General features: G+C 41.0%; 1 protein-coding gene across 2 annotated transcripts; it reads right to left on the bottom strand.

Moving 5' to 3' along the window:
• Positions 1–1,687: 1,687 nt before the first annotated feature.
• On the bottom strand, positions 1,688–18,444 carry pik3cg (phosphatidylinositol-4,5-bisphosphate 3-kinase, catalytic subunit gamma). 2 transcript variants are annotated; one of them, XM_007571636.2, is made up of 24 exons: positions 18,236–18,444; positions 16,375–16,594; positions 16,103–16,274; positions 14,930–15,192; positions 14,322–14,408; positions 14,129–14,229; positions 13,865–14,034; positions 13,600–13,787; positions 11,974–12,081; positions 11,794–11,875; positions 10,698–11,127; positions 10,523–10,621; positions 10,307–10,442; positions 7,555–7,620; positions 6,911–7,054; positions 6,615–6,696; positions 5,629–5,732; positions 5,348–5,494; positions 5,177–5,267; positions 4,245–4,375; positions 3,520–3,631; positions 3,273–3,430; positions 3,106–3,187; positions 1,688–2,177 (listed from the first exon to the last, which is right to left on the bottom strand). In XM_007571636.2, the coding sequence occupies exons 2-24, from the start codon at positions 16,585–16,587 to the stop codon at positions 1,978–1,980; spliced, it is 3,366 nt and encodes a 1,121-aa protein (XP_007571698.1). In that variant the 5' UTR covers positions 16,588–16,594; positions 18,236–18,444; the 3' UTR covers positions 1,688–1,977. The 2 variants fall into 2 exon arrangements, with proteins under 2 accessions (XP_007571698.1, XP_007571696.1); XM_007571634.2 differs by having other exon boundaries at positions 16,375–16,590.
• Between the last annotated feature and the right edge of the window lie 741 nt (positions 18,445–19,185).

Genomic DNA, 19,185 nt, shown 5'->3' with positions numbered 1-19,185 from the left:
CTCCAGTTTCTTCCAGTTGCCTCCCACACCAACCTCACAGGCCCGTGACAGCGGAGGGAGTTCTCCTGTGGAAAGCTACGGCGCATGTCTGCTGGGGGAGAAGAGAAAATACAAGAGGATTTCTGAAAATCTACTGGAAGTCACGTTAAGGCCATATTATAGATGCATTTATTTAATTTTTTTTATAAAGCTTCTGAGGTAAAAAACATAACAGATCCTGAGCGAACCATCAAGTCATTTGGAGAAAAGGCACTTAAAGCTGTCTAATCCACTTATTCCCTCACTGCATGCTGCCGGATTGATAGAAAACATCTATTGTTCACAGAGCGGGGCACTCACACACACACCCACTCTCTGCTGAGAACTCAGAGGAGGGAAACACAAGCAGCAAAATCTGGAGGAACACAAAGAAAAGTAAGAAAGAAAAGAGTGGATTTACATGGAGTCAGGCTGTTGGTGAGTGGAGGTGAGCTGGTTGCAGTGCTCCATCTGGTGGACAAAGCTCATAATGACACTCTGAGATGCACTCTTGATTCTTCGTCTTTATTTACTAAACATGTTCAAGCTTTTTCCAAGAAGCAACCCGACTCTTTCCAGTGTGTTTTAAAGGAAACTCGAACACAAATACTGGTTTTAAAGAGGCAGTGTTATGTAAAAGCAACTTTTAAGATTTACATGATATCATAATGCTATTCCATCATCAAAACATTCAGGGAGTATGGCTTTGATTCTTTCATGCATGTTTGAGAAACCCTTTAGTGTCCATTGGCAACCATTTGGGGTGCCTAAACGCTTGGTCTCATCAAGTGCTGCCTTTTCCGCTAAGCTCTTCATGATTCCCCCTTTCAGCTCCTTCAGACTAGCCAGCAGCAATTAGCAAACATCTGGTGGAACTGTGCATCTGTTGAGTTCATTATACGAGCTACTTCTCAGTGAAATACTCAGAACGGCTGTAAACGACTTAAAGGAGAAACATTGTGATGACTTCCTGAAGGCGGAGTTTCAGAGACAGCAGGAGCTTCTTAAAGGGACAGAGGCCCGACATCAAGGCATTAAAATTACAAAGTCAAATTTCTTTTAAGTTTGGTTTGATGTATACAACTGAAAGCAACATAAGCTGCATTTTCATTCATCATATATCATATCACTTGATCGAGTTTTGGCACTAGGATGCGTTCCGTTTTTTTGGCCGTGTTGAAATTGGTTTATTTCACAAAGCTGCAATGGAAACACTTTTTCCCCCTCATTACACGAGTCACATGATCAACAACTGGATGATGAATCTGGTGCAAACAACAAGGAAAAATACAACAGGAAGTAGCTGGAGGATAGCTGGGTGATGTGTTTTAATGACTTGAACAAATTTATTCACTTGGGATTTTGATTGTGTTTCTTATTTAATGGTAGCACTGCAATTGCGAAATTGTGTTATTTTGACAAAGTTTTGAGCACATTTGCAATGGAAACACAGCTACTGTTACTTGATTGTGCTATAAAATGGCACTATGTGCCTTTTAAAATACATAACACCGCCCCTTTAAAACAGATCTTTACCCCGTACCTCAGCTCTTAAAGAAGCTCATGCTTCTGAGAGTTGAGAGCCAAAAAATGTTTGCATTTTGGAGAGATGGGGATTGGTTCTCATTAAAAAAAAAAAACAAAAAAAACAAAAAAAACAAAAAACAAATACAATACAATAAAATTTACAATTTTACTCATTTGAAAGCTGCACCGATTATTGATCTCATGTTGAAACTGGTTTAAAAAAGCTCTAGGAATGTCTGTTTATGCGCATATGGTCTCGACTTGGTTTTTAAAGTGCGATATAAACGGTCTCTCTCTTGCTTTTTGCTTTAATTACAATAAAAATTAGTATCTACCTTGTTAATTCAATGAAAAAAAATATATATATAAAATGGGAAAAGTTCTGAAACAATAAAGAAATGTAGCTGTGGCCGTCTGAGCAGGAGGTGGCGTCTACGTGGAGCGTTTCTCCACGCCCTGCTTGATCCCCAGCACCAGGTGGACGAACCAGTTGATCTGAACCATCCAGCCTTTCTCCCGGCAGATCTCGATCTGGTCCAGCAGGTGGCGCTGCGCCTCGTCCTCGCTGCGGCCGACCGTCAGCGCCTCGCGGATGTACTCGATGTCCTCTTTGCTGGTCAGCTGCGGCATCCCTGAACATCAAAGAAACAACTTTGATCTGAGTCTTAAAAAACGCTTTTTAAAAAACGATGGTGCGCTTTTGTTGTTTGGATGTTCAGAAGAATTCACGCATCTTCAACTTTTTCACATTTTTGTTCCAGTCACAAATTTCAATACATTTTTTGGAACTCTATATGGTAGGTTCTGCATAACTGTAGGCACTTTTATTCTGATTCAACAAATACATCACAGAGCATGCCACACTTTTCAGATTTTCATTTAAAGTGTAGAAGTCTGCATTTGGATTTGTCACTTAAACCCCTTGCGGGGTAAAACTCAATCATTTTTCATGCATTTTCAAAAAGTTTTCGAACTTTTCCAGCACTGCTTTAGAGACAAAAACAATATAAATAAAAAAAATTAATTCCCGATTTTATATAATTTATTATTGTTATTAATTATTTTTGTTGTGGTAGTATTCCACATGCTACAGCAGCAATGAGGTAAACTAAAACAAAAATAGCAAAATTTAATATTTTTAAATGTCTAATTTAACAAAAAGAAAAATAAATAAAATTCAAATAACTTTAATGTCTAAAATATAAGACAATCAATAAATCATTGAGCAATTAGCATTAATAAATATTAAATATAATAAACAAATCCTATTAAGGTAAATTACCTTCCTGCTCAAATTAAATGCTAACACACAAAATACAAAGAAAGTAAAAAAATGTCCTTGCTGAGTTTTCTGGCAGTTAGCGAATATAAATAATTTTGGTAATTCTAATCAACCAACAACAAGAAGTTCAGACAGTGAGAAAAATGTATGTTTCTTTATTAGGTGTATGAAACTATCTGGTTTCAACTGTAGGTAAGGTTTTCTAAATTTAGGCTTATAATGAAGCGTTAGCTTGCACTTCATGACAAACCTGTGGTGTGAAAATGTTTGCGGCTTACCGGTCATCAGCATCATGGAGAACAGAATGATGAGCAGGTTGGTGTGATGCCGCAGAGCGAGGTAAGCCTTCACACACACATCCTGCAGCGGCGTGGGAAAATGAAGAGCGGTCATTTTGTTACTGACTGCATCCACAATAAAAAAAAACAACAAACAAGTCTCGCACCTGGAACTTCTGGAAGTGGGGGCTGCTCTTCTTCCCCGACGTTCCCATGACGTATAGGAAGTCGGGCGTGAGAACGAAGGGAACCCACTCCTTGCTGATTCCCATGAAGCTCTTGTAGTTCCCCAGGATGTGACCAAAGTCGATGTGGAACAGGTTCCCTGCAGAAACCGTCCGCACATCCTTTCAGCTGCCCGGATTTTGATCATTTTTTCAAATGCAATATTATATTTAAACACAGACAGACTACCCGACTCTGTGATCATGATGTTGTCATTGTGGCGATCTCCGATTCCGAGGACGTAGGTGGCCACGCAGTATCCCCCACAGGAATACAGGAACCTCTCCACGGCCTGCTGGAACTACACACACACACAGACACACACAAAGCTTGAAAACATGCAGCCACATGCTGAGGCTGCATGTTGTGCCAGCTGTGTGTGTTGTGGCCTTACTTCCTTCCTGTCAGGAACTAAAGCTACTTCCTACTTCCTACTATTTGGTAAACAAACTTGCAGCAGGAAACGAAGCAACGCTCTGATTACATAACGCTACTGCTCAGTCCCTTCAGGATGTTACCATGTTTTTTGTGATTGTTGTGCCCTGAAGCAACCGATTTTGCGCCATTTTGTTTGAAATGTTGTGTTAAAGTCAGTTTTTTTAAGCTTTTTGTTAGACTGCAAACACAAAACTGAATGTTTTGTTAGAAATTTTTCTTCTTGGGGAAAAATCAGCATACTGCATAAATAGTAAATGGAAGAAAAAAAATATCCTCTCTTTAAAATAATTTACTTTTTGATTTTTATTTCAAAGCATAATTTCAGCGGTTGGAGGACTAGAACAGTTTAGGACTAGAAGTGACTCTTGTTTTCTTCTATGATGGAAGGTATTCATTTAGTTATATTTGCTCAGCAGTGCCCCTGCTGGTGGTTTTGTATTGTGCAGAAACATCCAGTTTGTGTTTGTGAAGGGCACCTTTTCCTCGCTGACACACTTGTCCCGCAGCCACTGGTAGAGGATTTCGTCCTTAAAGGCACCGGTGCTTCCGACGACGCTCTGCTGGATGGTAGCAATCGTGGTGGCGTCTTTAACGATCTCAATCATTCCTACAGGGACAATAAAAGCAGAACGGAAAGTTATGGAAACAGACGACCAGCTGCAGGCTAACCCTACACAGGGAATTCTGCTCTATTGGAGGGAATCTGGCCGTCACTTTGTGGCCATAAGTCCAAATTCACTTGTGTTCTGCAATAGGAAAATGATATGAAGTAAAAAAAGAAAATCTAAAAAGGTTTTTGGAACTGCAAGTGGCTCTTTGGACATTCCACAAAGGCTCTTAATAACTTTGGGTACATATTAAAGGTTTTTAACTGTTTTTCAGTTTTCTTCCTGCAACATTTGCACTAAATTCCCACATGAAATGACACTTAAGTAGCAGCAGCAATATGTTGTTAGATCTGTTTACTTTGTCATTAGGTTTGAATCTAAGTGATTTTTTAAAACATAAATATCCGTCCTCTTCTTTGTTTACTTTTATTTTAAATACTACATATAGAGATAAAATGTCTAAAGTAGATATTTATCTAAAAAGATTTTTGTTCTCAAACGCTCATGTGACATTTGCGGTTCTAAACGAGTTTCAAATGGTTGTCCTGGGAGGCTATAAAGGCTGCAAACCCCTGGTCTAGTCAAAGTCTAGACTTAAATCTGACTGAGATAAAGTGGAAGACTGAAAATCTCTCCAATGTGTCTGGATTAAAGGGACAACGTTCCTCATCTGATAGCACACATTAGATGGATTTATCCAGGTTATTGTTTTGTGACAACAAAATTTGAAAAAAAAAAAAGTGGGTGGGGGCGCTGTAGCGCAGATAAAGCATATAAGGGTGTAAGAGAGTGTAGCGGACCGATCTTGTTGCCGGTGGAGATGCAGCCGTACGGCAGGAGGCACAGATCCAGAGACTCCGTCTCCCAGATGGACTCCATGATGAGCAGAATCTGACAGGAGGAGCGGAGACGTGAGCGGACTTCCTGGAACCTCTGGCTGTGTGAACCAGTGCGAATGGCTGCCGACCCACCTGCAGAATGAGCATGTCCTGTCGCAGGTCATCCCCGTCCTTGAAGATGATGCCCACTGGGTCTTTGGACAGCGTGGTGGGGTCGGCCCGTTTGAACTGCAGCCACAGAGGCTTCTTCTTGGACGCCATCACCTTGCACTGCTCAATCTGCACATGCACAACAAAAAGCTGATTCGATGTTGGTCCTTATGGGTGCAGATGTGTGTGTGTGTGTGTTAGCGTGTGTGTGTGTGTGTGTGTGTGTGTGTGTGTGTGTGTGTGCGTGTGTGTGTGTGTCTCACCAGCAGAGTCCCAGCTCTCAGCCCGGGATCGTAAGGGACTCGGAAACTCTCCGGAAGGCCCGACAACTGCAAGGTCTCCAGTTTCTGACGCAACTGGATCACAACTGACAATCACACAGCACACACACACATAGCTTCACAGGAAGTCTCACACTTAAAGTGACATTTTATGTGAGAGAGCAACACAACTTAGAGCATATAGAGACGTTACAACATGACGTCACATGCATGAGATCCCACCCCCAAGATCCCTACTAGGGCAAAAAACTGTTCACTGACAATGACCAGCTTTGGTTTTAACTGTTATCAATGTAACGTGCTAAATCTTAAATGTACACTTGATATATAAAAGAATATTGGCTACTAATTGTCAACACTCTGACAACTAGATAAGGTCAGGATAAAGTTTTAATTTCAAACAAAAGTAGCAAAGGAAAGGGAAAAAGGTCATGCTAGCTTGACTTTGACAATCTTAACATGTAGATGAGCTGCAGGATTCAGTGTGTTACAGATCATTACAGCAGAGGTTTAAATTAGCTAATCAACGATCACTTATTAATAATCACAAGATAAACATCAAGACTGAAAACATAAAACTGTAACAGACTGAATGTTCTGTTCCTTGTGTGGGAAATTTTTGCCTGTTGGTGTCAAAACCTGATACACAAGTGGAGATGTTGTCAGCTCAGCTGGTTGCTATGGAAACAGGTCTGTGTGTAGTATAGCCGACACAGAGAGCAAGAAAAAAGGTTGATTTGATCAGTGGATTAGATCAGTTTCTCATGTAAGTATCGGCCAATCACCAATCTCCCAAATTTAACTGATTTTGGTGTTGTTGTTTTATCAGTTAAAGATTAAACAAAATCCATTAAAGTTTGTTGTGATGCTTGCAAAACTTTAATAAAAGTGACTTTAATAAAATCTTCCTTATAAATATGTTAGAAGTGATTTCAGAGCCACGTGATGGACGCCGTCCTCCTCCTCACCTTGCTGTGTGACATCGTATTTGTCGGCAGACATGGCTTTCATCTCACGCGTGACTTTCTGAAGGGCCTCAGTCATCTCCACCTGTAGAGAGTCAAGTTTATAAAAACTATACTCTGTGTCCAAAGAGATCAAAAAAACTGAAAACATCAACAGGAGGCTCTACCAGAAAACGATGAGAAACAAGACGCTGTCAGAAATGGAACAAATACTCCAAATGACTTTTTTTTTTTTATCATAACACTCTGCTAACTGATGATCATTTGTGATTATTGAATGTAGAGGGGAGACTCTTCACCTGCTTCCTGAAGTCCTGCAGCATGTTCTCCCCGCAGCCTCTGAGGTAGGCCTCCAGCAACACGGCGTACCTCTGCTGGTAGTGCATGGACTGGGCGATCTCACTCCGCAGGAACCAGAACAGAAAATGGCCGATGCGCTTACTCTGAGGAGAGGAAGAAATGTTTAGAAATATCTGAAAAAAGAACAAGGGAAACAAGTTTATTTAAGGATACGTGTCGATTTTACACTAGAAATATCATAGGGGTTTTTTTTAATCCCATGTACATTTTCACTTCCTTGTAACCAAAGTGCATGGTTCCTGAAGTCTGGTGGCTCATTTAGATGCAGCTTTGCTAACATACGTTTTTTTTCTTTTTCTCCTTATTATGTTATAACAGGGGTGCACTAATTGCAGTTTTCTAGCCAATCATCAATCTTTAAAAAGTCTGATCTACTGATTCTGATTTTTTGTCTGGAAAAACGAGACAGTGGCTGATTTCCAGACCTTTGCAGAGGTAGATACGATCAGAGAATAAGATCAGCCTCACATGTGTTGGCCAATTTACGTCTCCCAAAATGAATGAAATTATGGCTGATTTATCTAGTCATAATACTAGCAGCAGCGTATGAAGTGTAAACAACTCTTGTTGTTGTGGAGCTTACCCTCAATGCTCTCTTCAGCAGGAACCTGACCAGGGCGCTGTCATGGTATGGCTCAAACTTCACCGCCTGCAGGAGAAGACGGACACACAAACATGTCTGTCTGTCACAATGCACCGGTTTTCTTTTATTCACATTTATATGCTCAACAATTACCAACTGTAACCATAGAAACTATGCCAAAACACCTAACCTAGATAGCTTGAAACCAACTAAGATTAAATCGAGACAGATTATTTTTAGGTTTTGATCATCCTGCTGCTCCCTTTAAAGGCAGATGACAGAAACCAGAAAATGAATTCACAATTGAATTAAAAAAAGTTGATATATCTGTAAAAATGTTTCTAAACTGCCAAAAGTTATTCTGTTTGCAGATGACACAAGTGTATTTTGTGGTAAAAAGAATTTAAATCAATAACTACACAAGTAAGTTAAATAATTTGTTTGACATAATAATAGGACTGAAAACCTACAGAGCTGTTTTAGGCCTTCAAAGGTTGTAACAGATTATGGTTTTTGTTAGAAAATTAATGAAGCTTTTAAAAAAATAATGAAATCCACTGTACAAATAATAGTCTACAGCGAAGGAAAGTTAAATCGAGTGACTTAAGCAGTATATCCTGAAAACAAACCGCTCCAACAGAAGCATAAACAGACTTTTAGCTTGTCAGAAAGAACAGATACAGAAATGCATTTCTGGATTATTTGGACAACAGAGCAGAGGACATGCTTGGCAGTCCAGGAAAATAACCTTATACCTGCTCTGAAGCACAGAAGTGCAAGTATCATGGTTTGGGAACACTTGGTGAAACACAAGCTGCTGTTGTGTTCTGGTTTTTTTCCTTTTTTTTTGGTGTTCAGCTGTAATAAAGCCACTTTCTATTGTCTAAAAATAAATAAAAACAAGATGAGAGCTGAACATGTAAATATTTCTGAATATTTCCTAGCATTTCTATAACTTCCCACATTAGTAAAAGCAAAACTAGTAAAACAAAGCTCATATCCATCTGACCCTCCTGTGCTCTGACATATATAGCAAACATAAAAGTGTTTTTATAAGTGATAAACAACCGCAGCTCATAAAGAGGCTGGATTATTATGTCATAAAAGTCATTCTGTTGACTTTCAACCAGGAAGTGGCATTATTTCCCGACCAGTCCACAACCTGCACAAAGTTAGTGTTGAGTATCGTCTGTTGAGCTGTTAGCATGTCATGATAGCCTTTAGTCAGAAGATTCTTTAGTAATTTTTTTGTTTTTTGTGAGACTGACTGCTACTAGAGGTCTTTCCTGTCCACAGCATCAGCCTCCCAATGATGTGAGTTTATTCAGGATAAATAAAGTATTTCTGAACAGAACTGAAACAAATTTGACTGTAGCAATGAAGGAAGTGAAAACACAGAGCCTATTGTGCTCACCTGGTGGAATTTGTAGGGTGAGCTGAGGATGTAAGGCCAAATATTGGGAGCAGTTTGAGTTGAAATTCCACCTCTTGAACGGCTTCCTTAAGAAACTTGTAGTAGTGGGGAACAAAAATGCTTTCCTTCACATTAAAACGTACTTATTTTTCACATTAAACGTCTGTGTTTTCAGTCCCGTTCTGTTATTCAGCAGTAATCTAAGATTAGACTTTGCGGCGTTCGAAAATAGATCAGACAGGATGACGTGAGGCTGCCTGCTGAGTCAGTCCCACACATTTCCAGAGCGCTTAATCCCTCAATATCAGTATTTATATAAATATTCAGTACTAATCCTCCATCGGTGATTAAAATGCACAGCATGCAGAGATGAAGTCTCATTTTCCTATCCAAGCAAAGGGCCCTTTGTTGGCCTCAGCTGATGCTTGTTGCTCATGCAAAGCTGAGCGCAGAGTCGACTATGGAAACACAGCGAGGAGAAGCATGAGGCATGAGTCAGCTGTTTCCACTGGCTGGTGAGCTGGGACCGAGACATGAGGAGCCTTCAGTGAAATGAACAGCAGCTCAGTTAGTTCATTTATTAACTCTGACCAGAACCACATTTAGAGTTCATATTTCAGACACACCCGTCTGAAGGACCAGCACTAACAGTACTTGGTATGCACAGCAGCTGCTGCTTTCACCGAATTGGTTTAATGATTATGGATTGATTATTATTATTAGTGCAAATGGCTACCTATGTGTTGTTGTAGCTGTGTTTCTAGGATAGGATCCATTCATGTTCTTCATGTTGAAACTTCAGAGATTTTAAAGGTAAGATACAAAACAGTGGCAAAAAGAGAGAGAAAGAGAAAGATAGAGAGAATGAGGGAATAAAAGATAAGACAGAATGAAAGAATAAATGAAAGAAAGAAAGAAAGAAAAGGGGCAGAAAGGGAATAAGGAAAATAAGAAAGGAAATAAAAGAGGAAGGAGGAAAGGAAGGAAGGAAACAAGGGTGGAAGGAAGGAAAAAAGGGATGGAGGGAGGAAGGAAGTGAGGAAGAAAACATGCATCAAAGAAAGGAACGGAGGGAGGAAAAAGGCATCAAGCAAAGAAGGAAGGAAGAATCACACCTTTGATCCCATAGACTTGCTCTATGTAGAACATTGACAGATGAACAGAAACTAATTTCCTCGGAAAAAGTGACGGGACCACAAACCTCCTTCATCTCCTAAAGTTTAGACTCTAATGTAACACGGGTTTTCAGACATTACTTATTTCAAACTGTCCATCTGCAGCTTCAGGTTAGCTGTAATGCCTGTTAACAGATAAACAGAAACATGAGATAAGACCCACCTGGACCAGCTGGAGGAGATACCGGAGGACGTCATCATCCTCCAGCGTCTCCAGCTTCCGCACGGCCATGGATCGGACCTGGGCGTCCGAGTAGTGGCAGTCTAGTAGCTGCATTGCCAGACCAACATCCAGACCACTGAGGAGCAGCAACGTGCCAGCAGGTCAACACAACATCAACACTACAAACGGAGATGTATACTGCCGTGTCGACTTTACCTGGTGTCCCATGCATTGCTACGATCCAACAGGCGATGAGTAGCCAGGACGTCTTCCTGTTTCCCCCATCTGACTGAGCCCAGCAACTTTGGGTAAGCCCTGAGCATGATTATTGAATAAATTAAGCAAAAAGAAAAATGTATAGTATAATGTTATTGGGAAGTAAAACGAGTACCTCGGATCACGCATGCACTCATGCCTGAAGTGCCACAGCAGCTCCTTGTCCTCTGGACTCAACGGATGTAAGGGGTCGGTGGACACGATTGCCGCAAACTGCTTCTTCAGGTGGTTGGGCATTTCTCTCTGACCTCTCTCCCCTCCGTCGCCCTCCTCACTGCCAGCCCCACAGTCCCTGCCCACTTCCCTGCTCTTGGGCAGCACCACCGGGTAGCAGTACTTGTCCAACAAGATGGCGATGGCCATGGAGGAGGCCTTGTCCGGGTTGGTGGCTGACGTGAGCTTGTCTGCGTTGATGCTGCTGCTGCTCTCCTCGCTCTTTTCGGGCATCTTCCACATGTGGAGGATGAACTCGCCCTGGCGTAGGAGGGAGCGGTGGTCGATCAGGAGCAGGTTGACGTAGTACAGGAGGCGGTTCTTGGTCTTTCCTGAAAGCCAGACAAAGAGCTGCGATGATATAGGGCTCCCTCGTTGATGGCGGCAAATGGCACTGATCGCAAATGACGGAATGGCGGCATCTCAAGAGCGTGTAATGCTGAAAGATGAGGACATCCTGGGACCTTTGTTTCAATGTTCTTTTGCTAATGAAGTACAGTGTGAAGCAACTTAAGCGAAGGGAGAAAGACAGAGGACTCTTTTTCTGGCTATGGACAATGGTAGGTAGCACAAGCTAGCACCAAGTTACCTTGCCAAGTTCCCGCTCGGCAATCAGTTTGGTAAAAATCCTGATTCGTCGATGCTCTATAGTTAATTTTCCAATTTGGAAAAGCCTGTGAATGGATTAAATCTCCTGTTGAGCCATGGTGAGAAACACTGTCACATACAGCTAGTACAGTCACTCCATCAGTTCTGTGTCATCTACAACAGTTCTTCATCTTGAGTTTATTTGCTGTTGGGAAATAACTATCGGTAGGCATTAAGTTGTATGTCTTTATAACATAAATCAGTCGATCACAAGCAAAATCAGCTGTTCAGGTACACAGATGTTTCCCCAAAAACACATCTTCTTTGTCCGAGACTAAAATGGCCGAGGTGCGCTGTTCTAAATTTAATAGCTTGACTCATTGGCAATCAGTGCTGAAACTGGATTTTACCTTCAAGGGTGGAGCTTCCTGATGTGTTGTCATGGTAGGAGCTTTTGGAGTTGGGGGTTTGGGGTTGCTTCCCACAGATCACCTGGATTTAGTGAAAGTGTTTCAGAGCTAGCCAAGCGACCCCATTTTAACCAAACACGACAAAATCTAGAAAACAGTAATGAAGGTAACCAGATGTACCTGCAGGTTGAGGCGTGCCCCTTTAGGGAGGTCCTTGATCTTTATGTTGAACTCCAGCCAGCAGTTCCACAGCACTTCTTCGTTAAACGTCTTGGAAGTTGTTCTTTCCTAAAAGAGTTCACTGATGTCATTTAGGGTTTTAATGCAGTTACTGCTCATAACTTCACGAAAAAAAAACCCTTAATGGTCCCTTTAAGAGTCAGCTGCCTTACATCCAGGATTCAAATGATGTTTACAGGAATCGGAGGACAATGCTGGCCTGTATTCATGCTGTCAGCCACAGTGTTTATTGTCTTCACACCACATCCAAAATGAAGAAGCTGATCATGCAAATTCAGAATAGTTTAACAGGATTGATGGTGGTTTATGGTTTCCAGGGAAGATGTAGCAGGAAACTGTGTGTGAACTCAACTTTTGTCACAGCAGCAGGTTTTTGGTATATGGAGAATGCCTGTGCATTCATAACGTATTATAGGCAATGTATTTTGTGGTGATTTTGTGAGACGATTCTGGTCACTGCCATACACAATTCCATTCGATTCTCATCTAATTCAGTGCTCTGTCTAGAATTTCTCCCATTGACTTGGATTCCTCCAATAGAATTTCAATCGGGCCAATCAGTAAATCAGAAGTTTTGAATGATGACATTGATTTCCTGCTCTGTTTTAGTGTAATAGTCTGCTTTTAGTGCACAAAATTTCTCATAATTATACCGTTGAACATAAATCACAGCCAAATGTTAGCAATTGGGTAAAAATTCAAACTTCGACGCAGTCAACCGCTGTAATAGTGGAAATATTATTTAAGGAGTTGTTTTTGCGAAAGGATTTTGGCACCTCTCTAGGTCAAACTGACCTGACTCCTTTCCTTCCATTTGCGTACAAAGCGCAAATGGAACCAAAAAATGACTTGGAAACGATTGCTGGTTGACAGATAAGACCAACAATCCAAGATAAATTGTCCTATTCAGAAATTCTGAAATGGAGCAGATGTTGAGTTCATGAGGTCTCAAATATTTTAAAGGTCGTCCACTACACACTTAGTATAAGGCACGCCAGAATCTTTATGCAAATCAAGAGTAACAACACCATTGGTTGAAACTTTCCAAACTCACATCAGTAAAGATGAGAGTGTATAAAAAAGGGTGATGTTAAGAATACGGGGAGATTTTTTGTTGAGACTTTGGAAGATATTTGAGTATTGAACTGATGAAATTGTAATGAAGAATCCGTGGTAGTGTAATAAATCTCCGGCTCGTCTATGGCCTAGCAGCAAGAACTACGTCTCTGTGTGTTATTTCTTTTACTTATATATTTAAGAGTTTAGCCACCTTTCAATTCTCCAATACCGCTCAATAGTTTTTCAATAGCCGAAGTCCCAGACCCTCTGGATGAAGCAAAGCATAGAACAAAAAGCTGCTTTTTTTTTGTTTGTTATTTTTAAACCAGGCTAGTGATGAACATATACAATATAGCTGATCATTTTCTTTGTAAAAACATCCTTCCACATTTGTGTTGGTCACATGAATTCCTAGTAAAATACTTTGAGGTTTGTGGTTGTTATGTGGCAACATGTGAAAAAGTCTCTCTAGTGTGTATGGGAGGCTCAACGTTCAATGTGTCCAACCTGAGCCAGAAGCTGCTGCCCATGGAAGATGCTGGCCTCGATGAACACCATAAACTCTGGGACTTTGGGGAGCGACGGGATGTCGATTCCAAGCACTTTGACTCTGAACTTCCTGTTGCAGTCCCACATGGAGATGGTGAACACTCGCTCATGGTCTTTCTCAGCAATGGTTAGCTGTTCGTGGGTGCCTGTGATAAACCTCTAGAGTTTAATTCAGCTCACATCTGAGTAGAAATAAATAAACAGCTGCGTTTCAAATTGTAACCTGCGACTCCTGTGCAGTCATCTACTTGGGCCCAGTCCTCCCGCTGGACCAGATCCAGCTCCGGGTCAGGAGGAGTCTCCAGAACCAGGTGGATCTCCTCTCCGTTCTTGAGGGACTGACGGATCCAGTTGAAGCTCTGCAGGGCTTTCTCTCCATACAAATACTCCTCTCTTAGCGCGAGACAGAAACAACAATAACCAACTCCAACCTGACCACACCGACCCCAGCGTGAAGTTTCCCAGGGAGTTTCCACACACTGCATACCTGCCACACACACGCAACACAAAGTCCTCGTCGCTCAAGTGTTCAGGGATTCCCAACAAAACCCTTTTATTGGCCGTTTTTGCAAAGAAGCTCGCCAATACCTAAAAAACAGGGGAAAGACAGAAATGCTACAGGAAATGATATATTTATCAAACAGGAAGTGGTGCATGGATCATGAGCTATGTTTATCAACCTGTGAAGGCGTATCATCAATGGAGACTTTGATAGTCTGGCTGGAGGTGCTGACATGGATCACAACCAGGATGTAACCATTATTAACCTGAGAGAATGAAGGAGGAGAACAGGATGGAGATAAAGGCATAATTTTGTTTGTCAGAAGGAAATATGAAGAAAATTATTGATATTAGATATGATATGTTGTTCCTAAATCACCAAGAATCATTGATTCTGGAAGGAAAACACATTCTGACTGCCAGAAAAGCATTCATGCAGGGTGCAGAATGAGCGACGCACATCACAAACTATTTCAGAGCAGCACCACTCGAAGCTGCAGGCTGCCCACATGAAACAGGAAAATGAGATGGAGTCGTGCTGCAGCGCTGCTTTAAAGGTGTCACCACAAATCGCAGGTCATGAGTGAGCATTCCTCCTTCACTGTGGGCATGGAGTGGGAAGTGAGCACTTCTTAGCTGACGGAGGTGGTTGGTTGGTTGGAAAATATCACATTTGCAGTTGAAGAATCCAAAACAAATTTAATTTGTAGTGTTCTAAATTCTTTTTTCCTCTCAGTAATCACGGGTGGTCAGTCGGGTGAAGAAGGGGTTCTGGAAGTGAACACACCTTGGAGAGAAGGTGTTCGGGCAGCGGCTTCCGGGTGACCCAAGGGTCCATGGAGTAAAGGTTGGGGTCCCGATCCGACAGCTCGATGCGTCGTGGCGTCAGCAGCTTCCGGCGGGTGAATTCCAGCTCGTCGTCGTGGACGTTGCTAACGTCAGTCACGTCGTAGCCAATCAGGTAGTTGAGGTAACGCTGGTACTGCTGAGACTCGTCTGTGGGCTGCGGCCGCGGCACCAGCTGGATTCGACCCACGTCTTTCTTTAGAGCTATTGAAATGAAAAAAAAAAAAAAACAAGACACCTGAAGTTCCTACCAGCACAGTTTAGTTGTCATACAGTAGGATTCTGTAGAGTAGTTCAAAGAAGCTACATATGCTAAGCTAAAGCCAACAATGTCCTAAACAAATCACAACTGGTATTAAAACTCTTACAAAATCCTTTTTTTTTTTCTTTACCCTTTACAAGAATGTTCACAGTCAAAGATGGCCTCTACTGGACTTCGTGGTGTTAAATAGACAGTTACTCATGTTTGGATGTTTGTAGAGAGAAACTAGTCCTTCAAGTTTTACAAGGTATAAAGCATAGCGCATACGAAATAATGCAACTTTTTCCTTAAGTTTTACTTACGCACAATTTTTACGGAGTTGTACCATTATATCTACAAGCCATGTTAAAAATGAAAGCAGGAGAAAATGAAGAGAGAGCCCTTGTGCTAACTGGGTTGACTGGAGATATATGGCAGAATGTAGCTCTTCTTTTGTTCCTATTCTGTGGAACCACATGCAGTTATGCATTAGAAGATCTCCTTTATTGTGCAAAGACAGGGGAAAAATGTGTTTATAACAGTTTTATTAACACACCTTGAGACTTTTGCTCTTAATTCTATTAGTGTTTTATTGTTCCTATTATTTTGTTTTTGTCCTTTCCATATTTTGAATGTTTATTGTTTTTGTCTGTACAGCAATTTATTGCAGCTATTGTTGTTTTAAAGAACTTTATAAGTAAAGTAGTAAACAGCAGTTAGTTTCTTTTCACCATGAGAACTTTTCCATTGTTTTCCAACATGGCTGCTGTCTACTGCAGGTGGGATACTGCACTCCATACAGTCAGAATACGTGTTTAGAACAAATCTCAGTCATGATAGAAATAGTTTCTGGCTCCAAGAGGCAACCAGTACCTCTCCAGTAGCGAATACAGTCCAGTGTTTGGAAGACCTGGTGCTTGTCGTAGATCTCGCACACAGTGCCTTTCTTCTGATAGAGGAGGATGCAGTGATCAGGACAGAAGCGCTGGTAGAAGTCGGGACAGAGGTTTAAAGACACCGCCTTCATCCAAACTTGGGCTTTCACCTGGAAAAACGACAAAACGGGCAAAACATGTTTCATTCGTTCGCTGGAGTTAAAGTGAAAAAAAAAAGAAAAGAAAAAGAAATCCCTGAGCATCCCCAACCTGTTCCACAGTCCAGTTCCCAGCCACCTCTAGCAGCAGAGAGTCGGGGCTGCTCCCACCCCGCGCCACTGTGGGCAGCACAAACTCAACGCTGATCTGATCCATGGAGGTGGAGGAGGCAGAGGTGATGGCTTTCTTCCTCCTCCTCCTGCGGCTCTCTTCCCGTGCCACTTCGCGCTCTTCGTCGCTCACCTGGATCTGCTGCCTGTCCATTGCCTAGCTTGGACACAACGCACGCAGTTAATCATTACCTGTAATCATGCAAACACCTTGTTGCCACGCAATGCAAAGATCTGATCTGTCTGTAGCCACAATCTGGACTCGAGTGGCAGATCGACTGGAGTGAGCAACGATGAACACTCAAATTATTATTCAGGCACGATGGCAGAAATTGTCGGACCAAAGCTTCGGTTTTGTGGTTAAATTTAGCATTTGCTGCAGGCGTGTTCTGCGCGATCCCACATGAGTGTCTCCTCTCCGTCAGCTGGAACCTTACAAACAACTCTCACACACATTAAATGTGTGTTTTCGTATCAAAAAGGCAGCGAGCCAATCCAGAGTCATAACATTTCCACCACCATGCTTCCACTAATGTTGTGAGTTAAACAAGATTGTGGTTAACGTGGCCAGAGGATTCTACAGTGCCTTCAAACTGCTCAAAATACGGCTTTCTAACCTGGCCAAGGTTTAAAGAGCAGAGGCAAAAGCAAGTAAGGAGGATTAGCAGAACTTATGGACAACTAATGATGGCATCCAGAATATAATAATGTGGAATGTGATCTCTGCTGTCTGGAGATTGAGCTGTTTCATCATAACAGTCATGAAACTGTCTTATAGTAACATTTTTCAGTCAGAAGCCTCTTTAGATGTGTTGCAAGACTGACTGCTACCAGAGATCAGGACTTTTAGGGACATGTGCAACAAAAAAAAACAAAAAAAAAAGAATGTTTGTGCTACACCATTCAGTCCCATCTAGGCTGAAACAAAGATGAAGTTCTCACTAAGATCGACTCTTAGTTTCTATTAAAATGTCTTGTGGATTACGTGGATTTATTTTTGTCTTGAACCTATTAATGGGAATAATTGTGATAATAAATGAAGGAGTGATGAATGCATGCATTTTTAAGACTGTTTTTAAAAAGACATTTAGATAATGTAGAAAAAGGAATTATTTCAGGAAGTTTTCACAGGCACTTGATCTGAAACTTTAATGTATTTTTATAGTTTTGAGAGTATGATCATTCAATGAGCCAAAAATATAATCTCTATGTTATCTGGTAATATGCAAATATGATGAAAGCTTAGTGAGTTTTCATGTTTTTACTCCATTAAAAAAATGGGTTACTATAAACAACTCTTCGGTTTGTATTGGAGGGAATTTAAACAAACCGTAACTTCAGCATTATGTTTAGTCCATAATGACTTTATTTTGATAGAAATTATCAATTCGGTTAGTGGAGCCCTGAAGGACTCATTCCAAAACTGCTCACGCTACACTAAATGCGAAGAAGTTTTTGGAGTTTCCCTTCTGTTTCTTTCTGCATCAGCAGAGGAAGCTTTGAAAAGCAGGAAGCAAAAGTCAAACAGCATGGATGGACTAGAATAGCTCTCTGTCAGCTGTTTTGGGTCCTACGCACTTTTAAGTGTAGACTAGAGGACTACAGCAGCTAAGAGTAACAGCGCAGAGAGGTAAAAACAAGAGATAAAACAAATGGGGGAAAAAACGCAGCCACCATAGGAGTGAGTTACAGCAGCAGGTTGTGGTGTAACGGTACAGCAGGAAGCAGAGAGGCGTGTGTGGCTACACACACACACACACACACATACACACACACACATAAAGCTTTTAATAAGGACTCACCAAGGAACGCAGAAGGCAACCAACCCCGGAGCTGTCGACGAAGAATTCGGCATTTATGCTAAATAACAAGACCCGGAAACATTAAATAAAATGAGGGTTTTCTGGAGTTTGTGCTCAGGAACTGCTGGGAGGAAATGCTGCGCCTCCACAAGTCTACCAGAACTTGTCAAACTCGCCGGCAAAGTTTTCTCTAAACTGAACAGCAACCCGCAACTTCCGCTTTGTCTTCAAACTAAAACACGGCTGTACAGGAAGTGAATCACACTGCGCGTGCATGTTTGAAGAAGCTGCTATTCTTCAAGTAATTAAACTAACTACATAAATAAAAATATTGAATACTAACAGTAAATATAGTTTATCACTTTAAAACAATGCACCTTTCTAAACAATAACAATACTAATAATACGACTAATAATACTAGTACTACTACTACTACTACTACTACTACTAATAATAATAATAATAATAATAATAATAATAATAATAATAATAATAATACATTTTCTAAATATTAATTAAGTATAAACCTGGCATTATCTTGTCTTGTACTGTTTGATAACGTTGGTGCTGCTGGGTACTTTAAATGTGAGTTTACTTCTCTCTTGTGGCCGCATAAAGTATTGCTGAAACAATTTTGAGAACTCAAACCGGAAAAGAAGCGAATAAGCGATTTCCATCTGAAGCTTTTTTCTCTCCGTCTCACAACATAATGTAGTCTATTTGTATAAATTAAATATATTTATATTTTTTATTTTTGTTTTTAGATTGATGTTTATTTTCGGTATATCACTGACAAGTTTGGGAATAAATAAACTGAATGATGTAAATGTTGCACACTGCCACTGAATAGTACCAAACTACGACCAGTAGAGTGCAGTAAAAACTCACTTCCCTCCAGGACAATACTAAACTGTAATCTTAACACGAACAGTGGAGTTTTTGTGGCCTG

Source organism: Poecilia formosa, unplaced genomic scaffold (assembly GCF_000485575.1).
Source record: "Poecilia formosa unplaced genomic scaffold, Poecilia_formosa-5.1.2 Scaffold284, whole genome shotgun sequence".
Lineage (NCBI taxonomy): Eukaryota > Metazoa > Chordata > Actinopteri > Cyprinodontiformes > Poeciliidae > Poecilia > Poecilia formosa.
This window is presented reverse-complemented; position numbering and strand designations above follow the sequence as displayed.

Coding starts and splice junctions, on each gene's coding strand:
- pik3cg (XM_007571636.2), bottom strand. CDS start 16,587: ATGGACAGGCAGCAGATCCAGGTGAGCGACGAAGAGCGCGAAGTGGCA. Junction 6,697..6,910: donor TGCAGGACTTCAGGAAGCAG/GTGAAGAGTCTC, acceptor GACTCTCTACAG/GTGGAGATGACTGAGGCCCT. Junction 3,632..4,244: donor AGTGTGTCAGCGAGGAAAAG/GTGCCCTTCACA, acceptor GTGTGTGTGTAG/TTCCAGCAGGCCGTGGAGAG.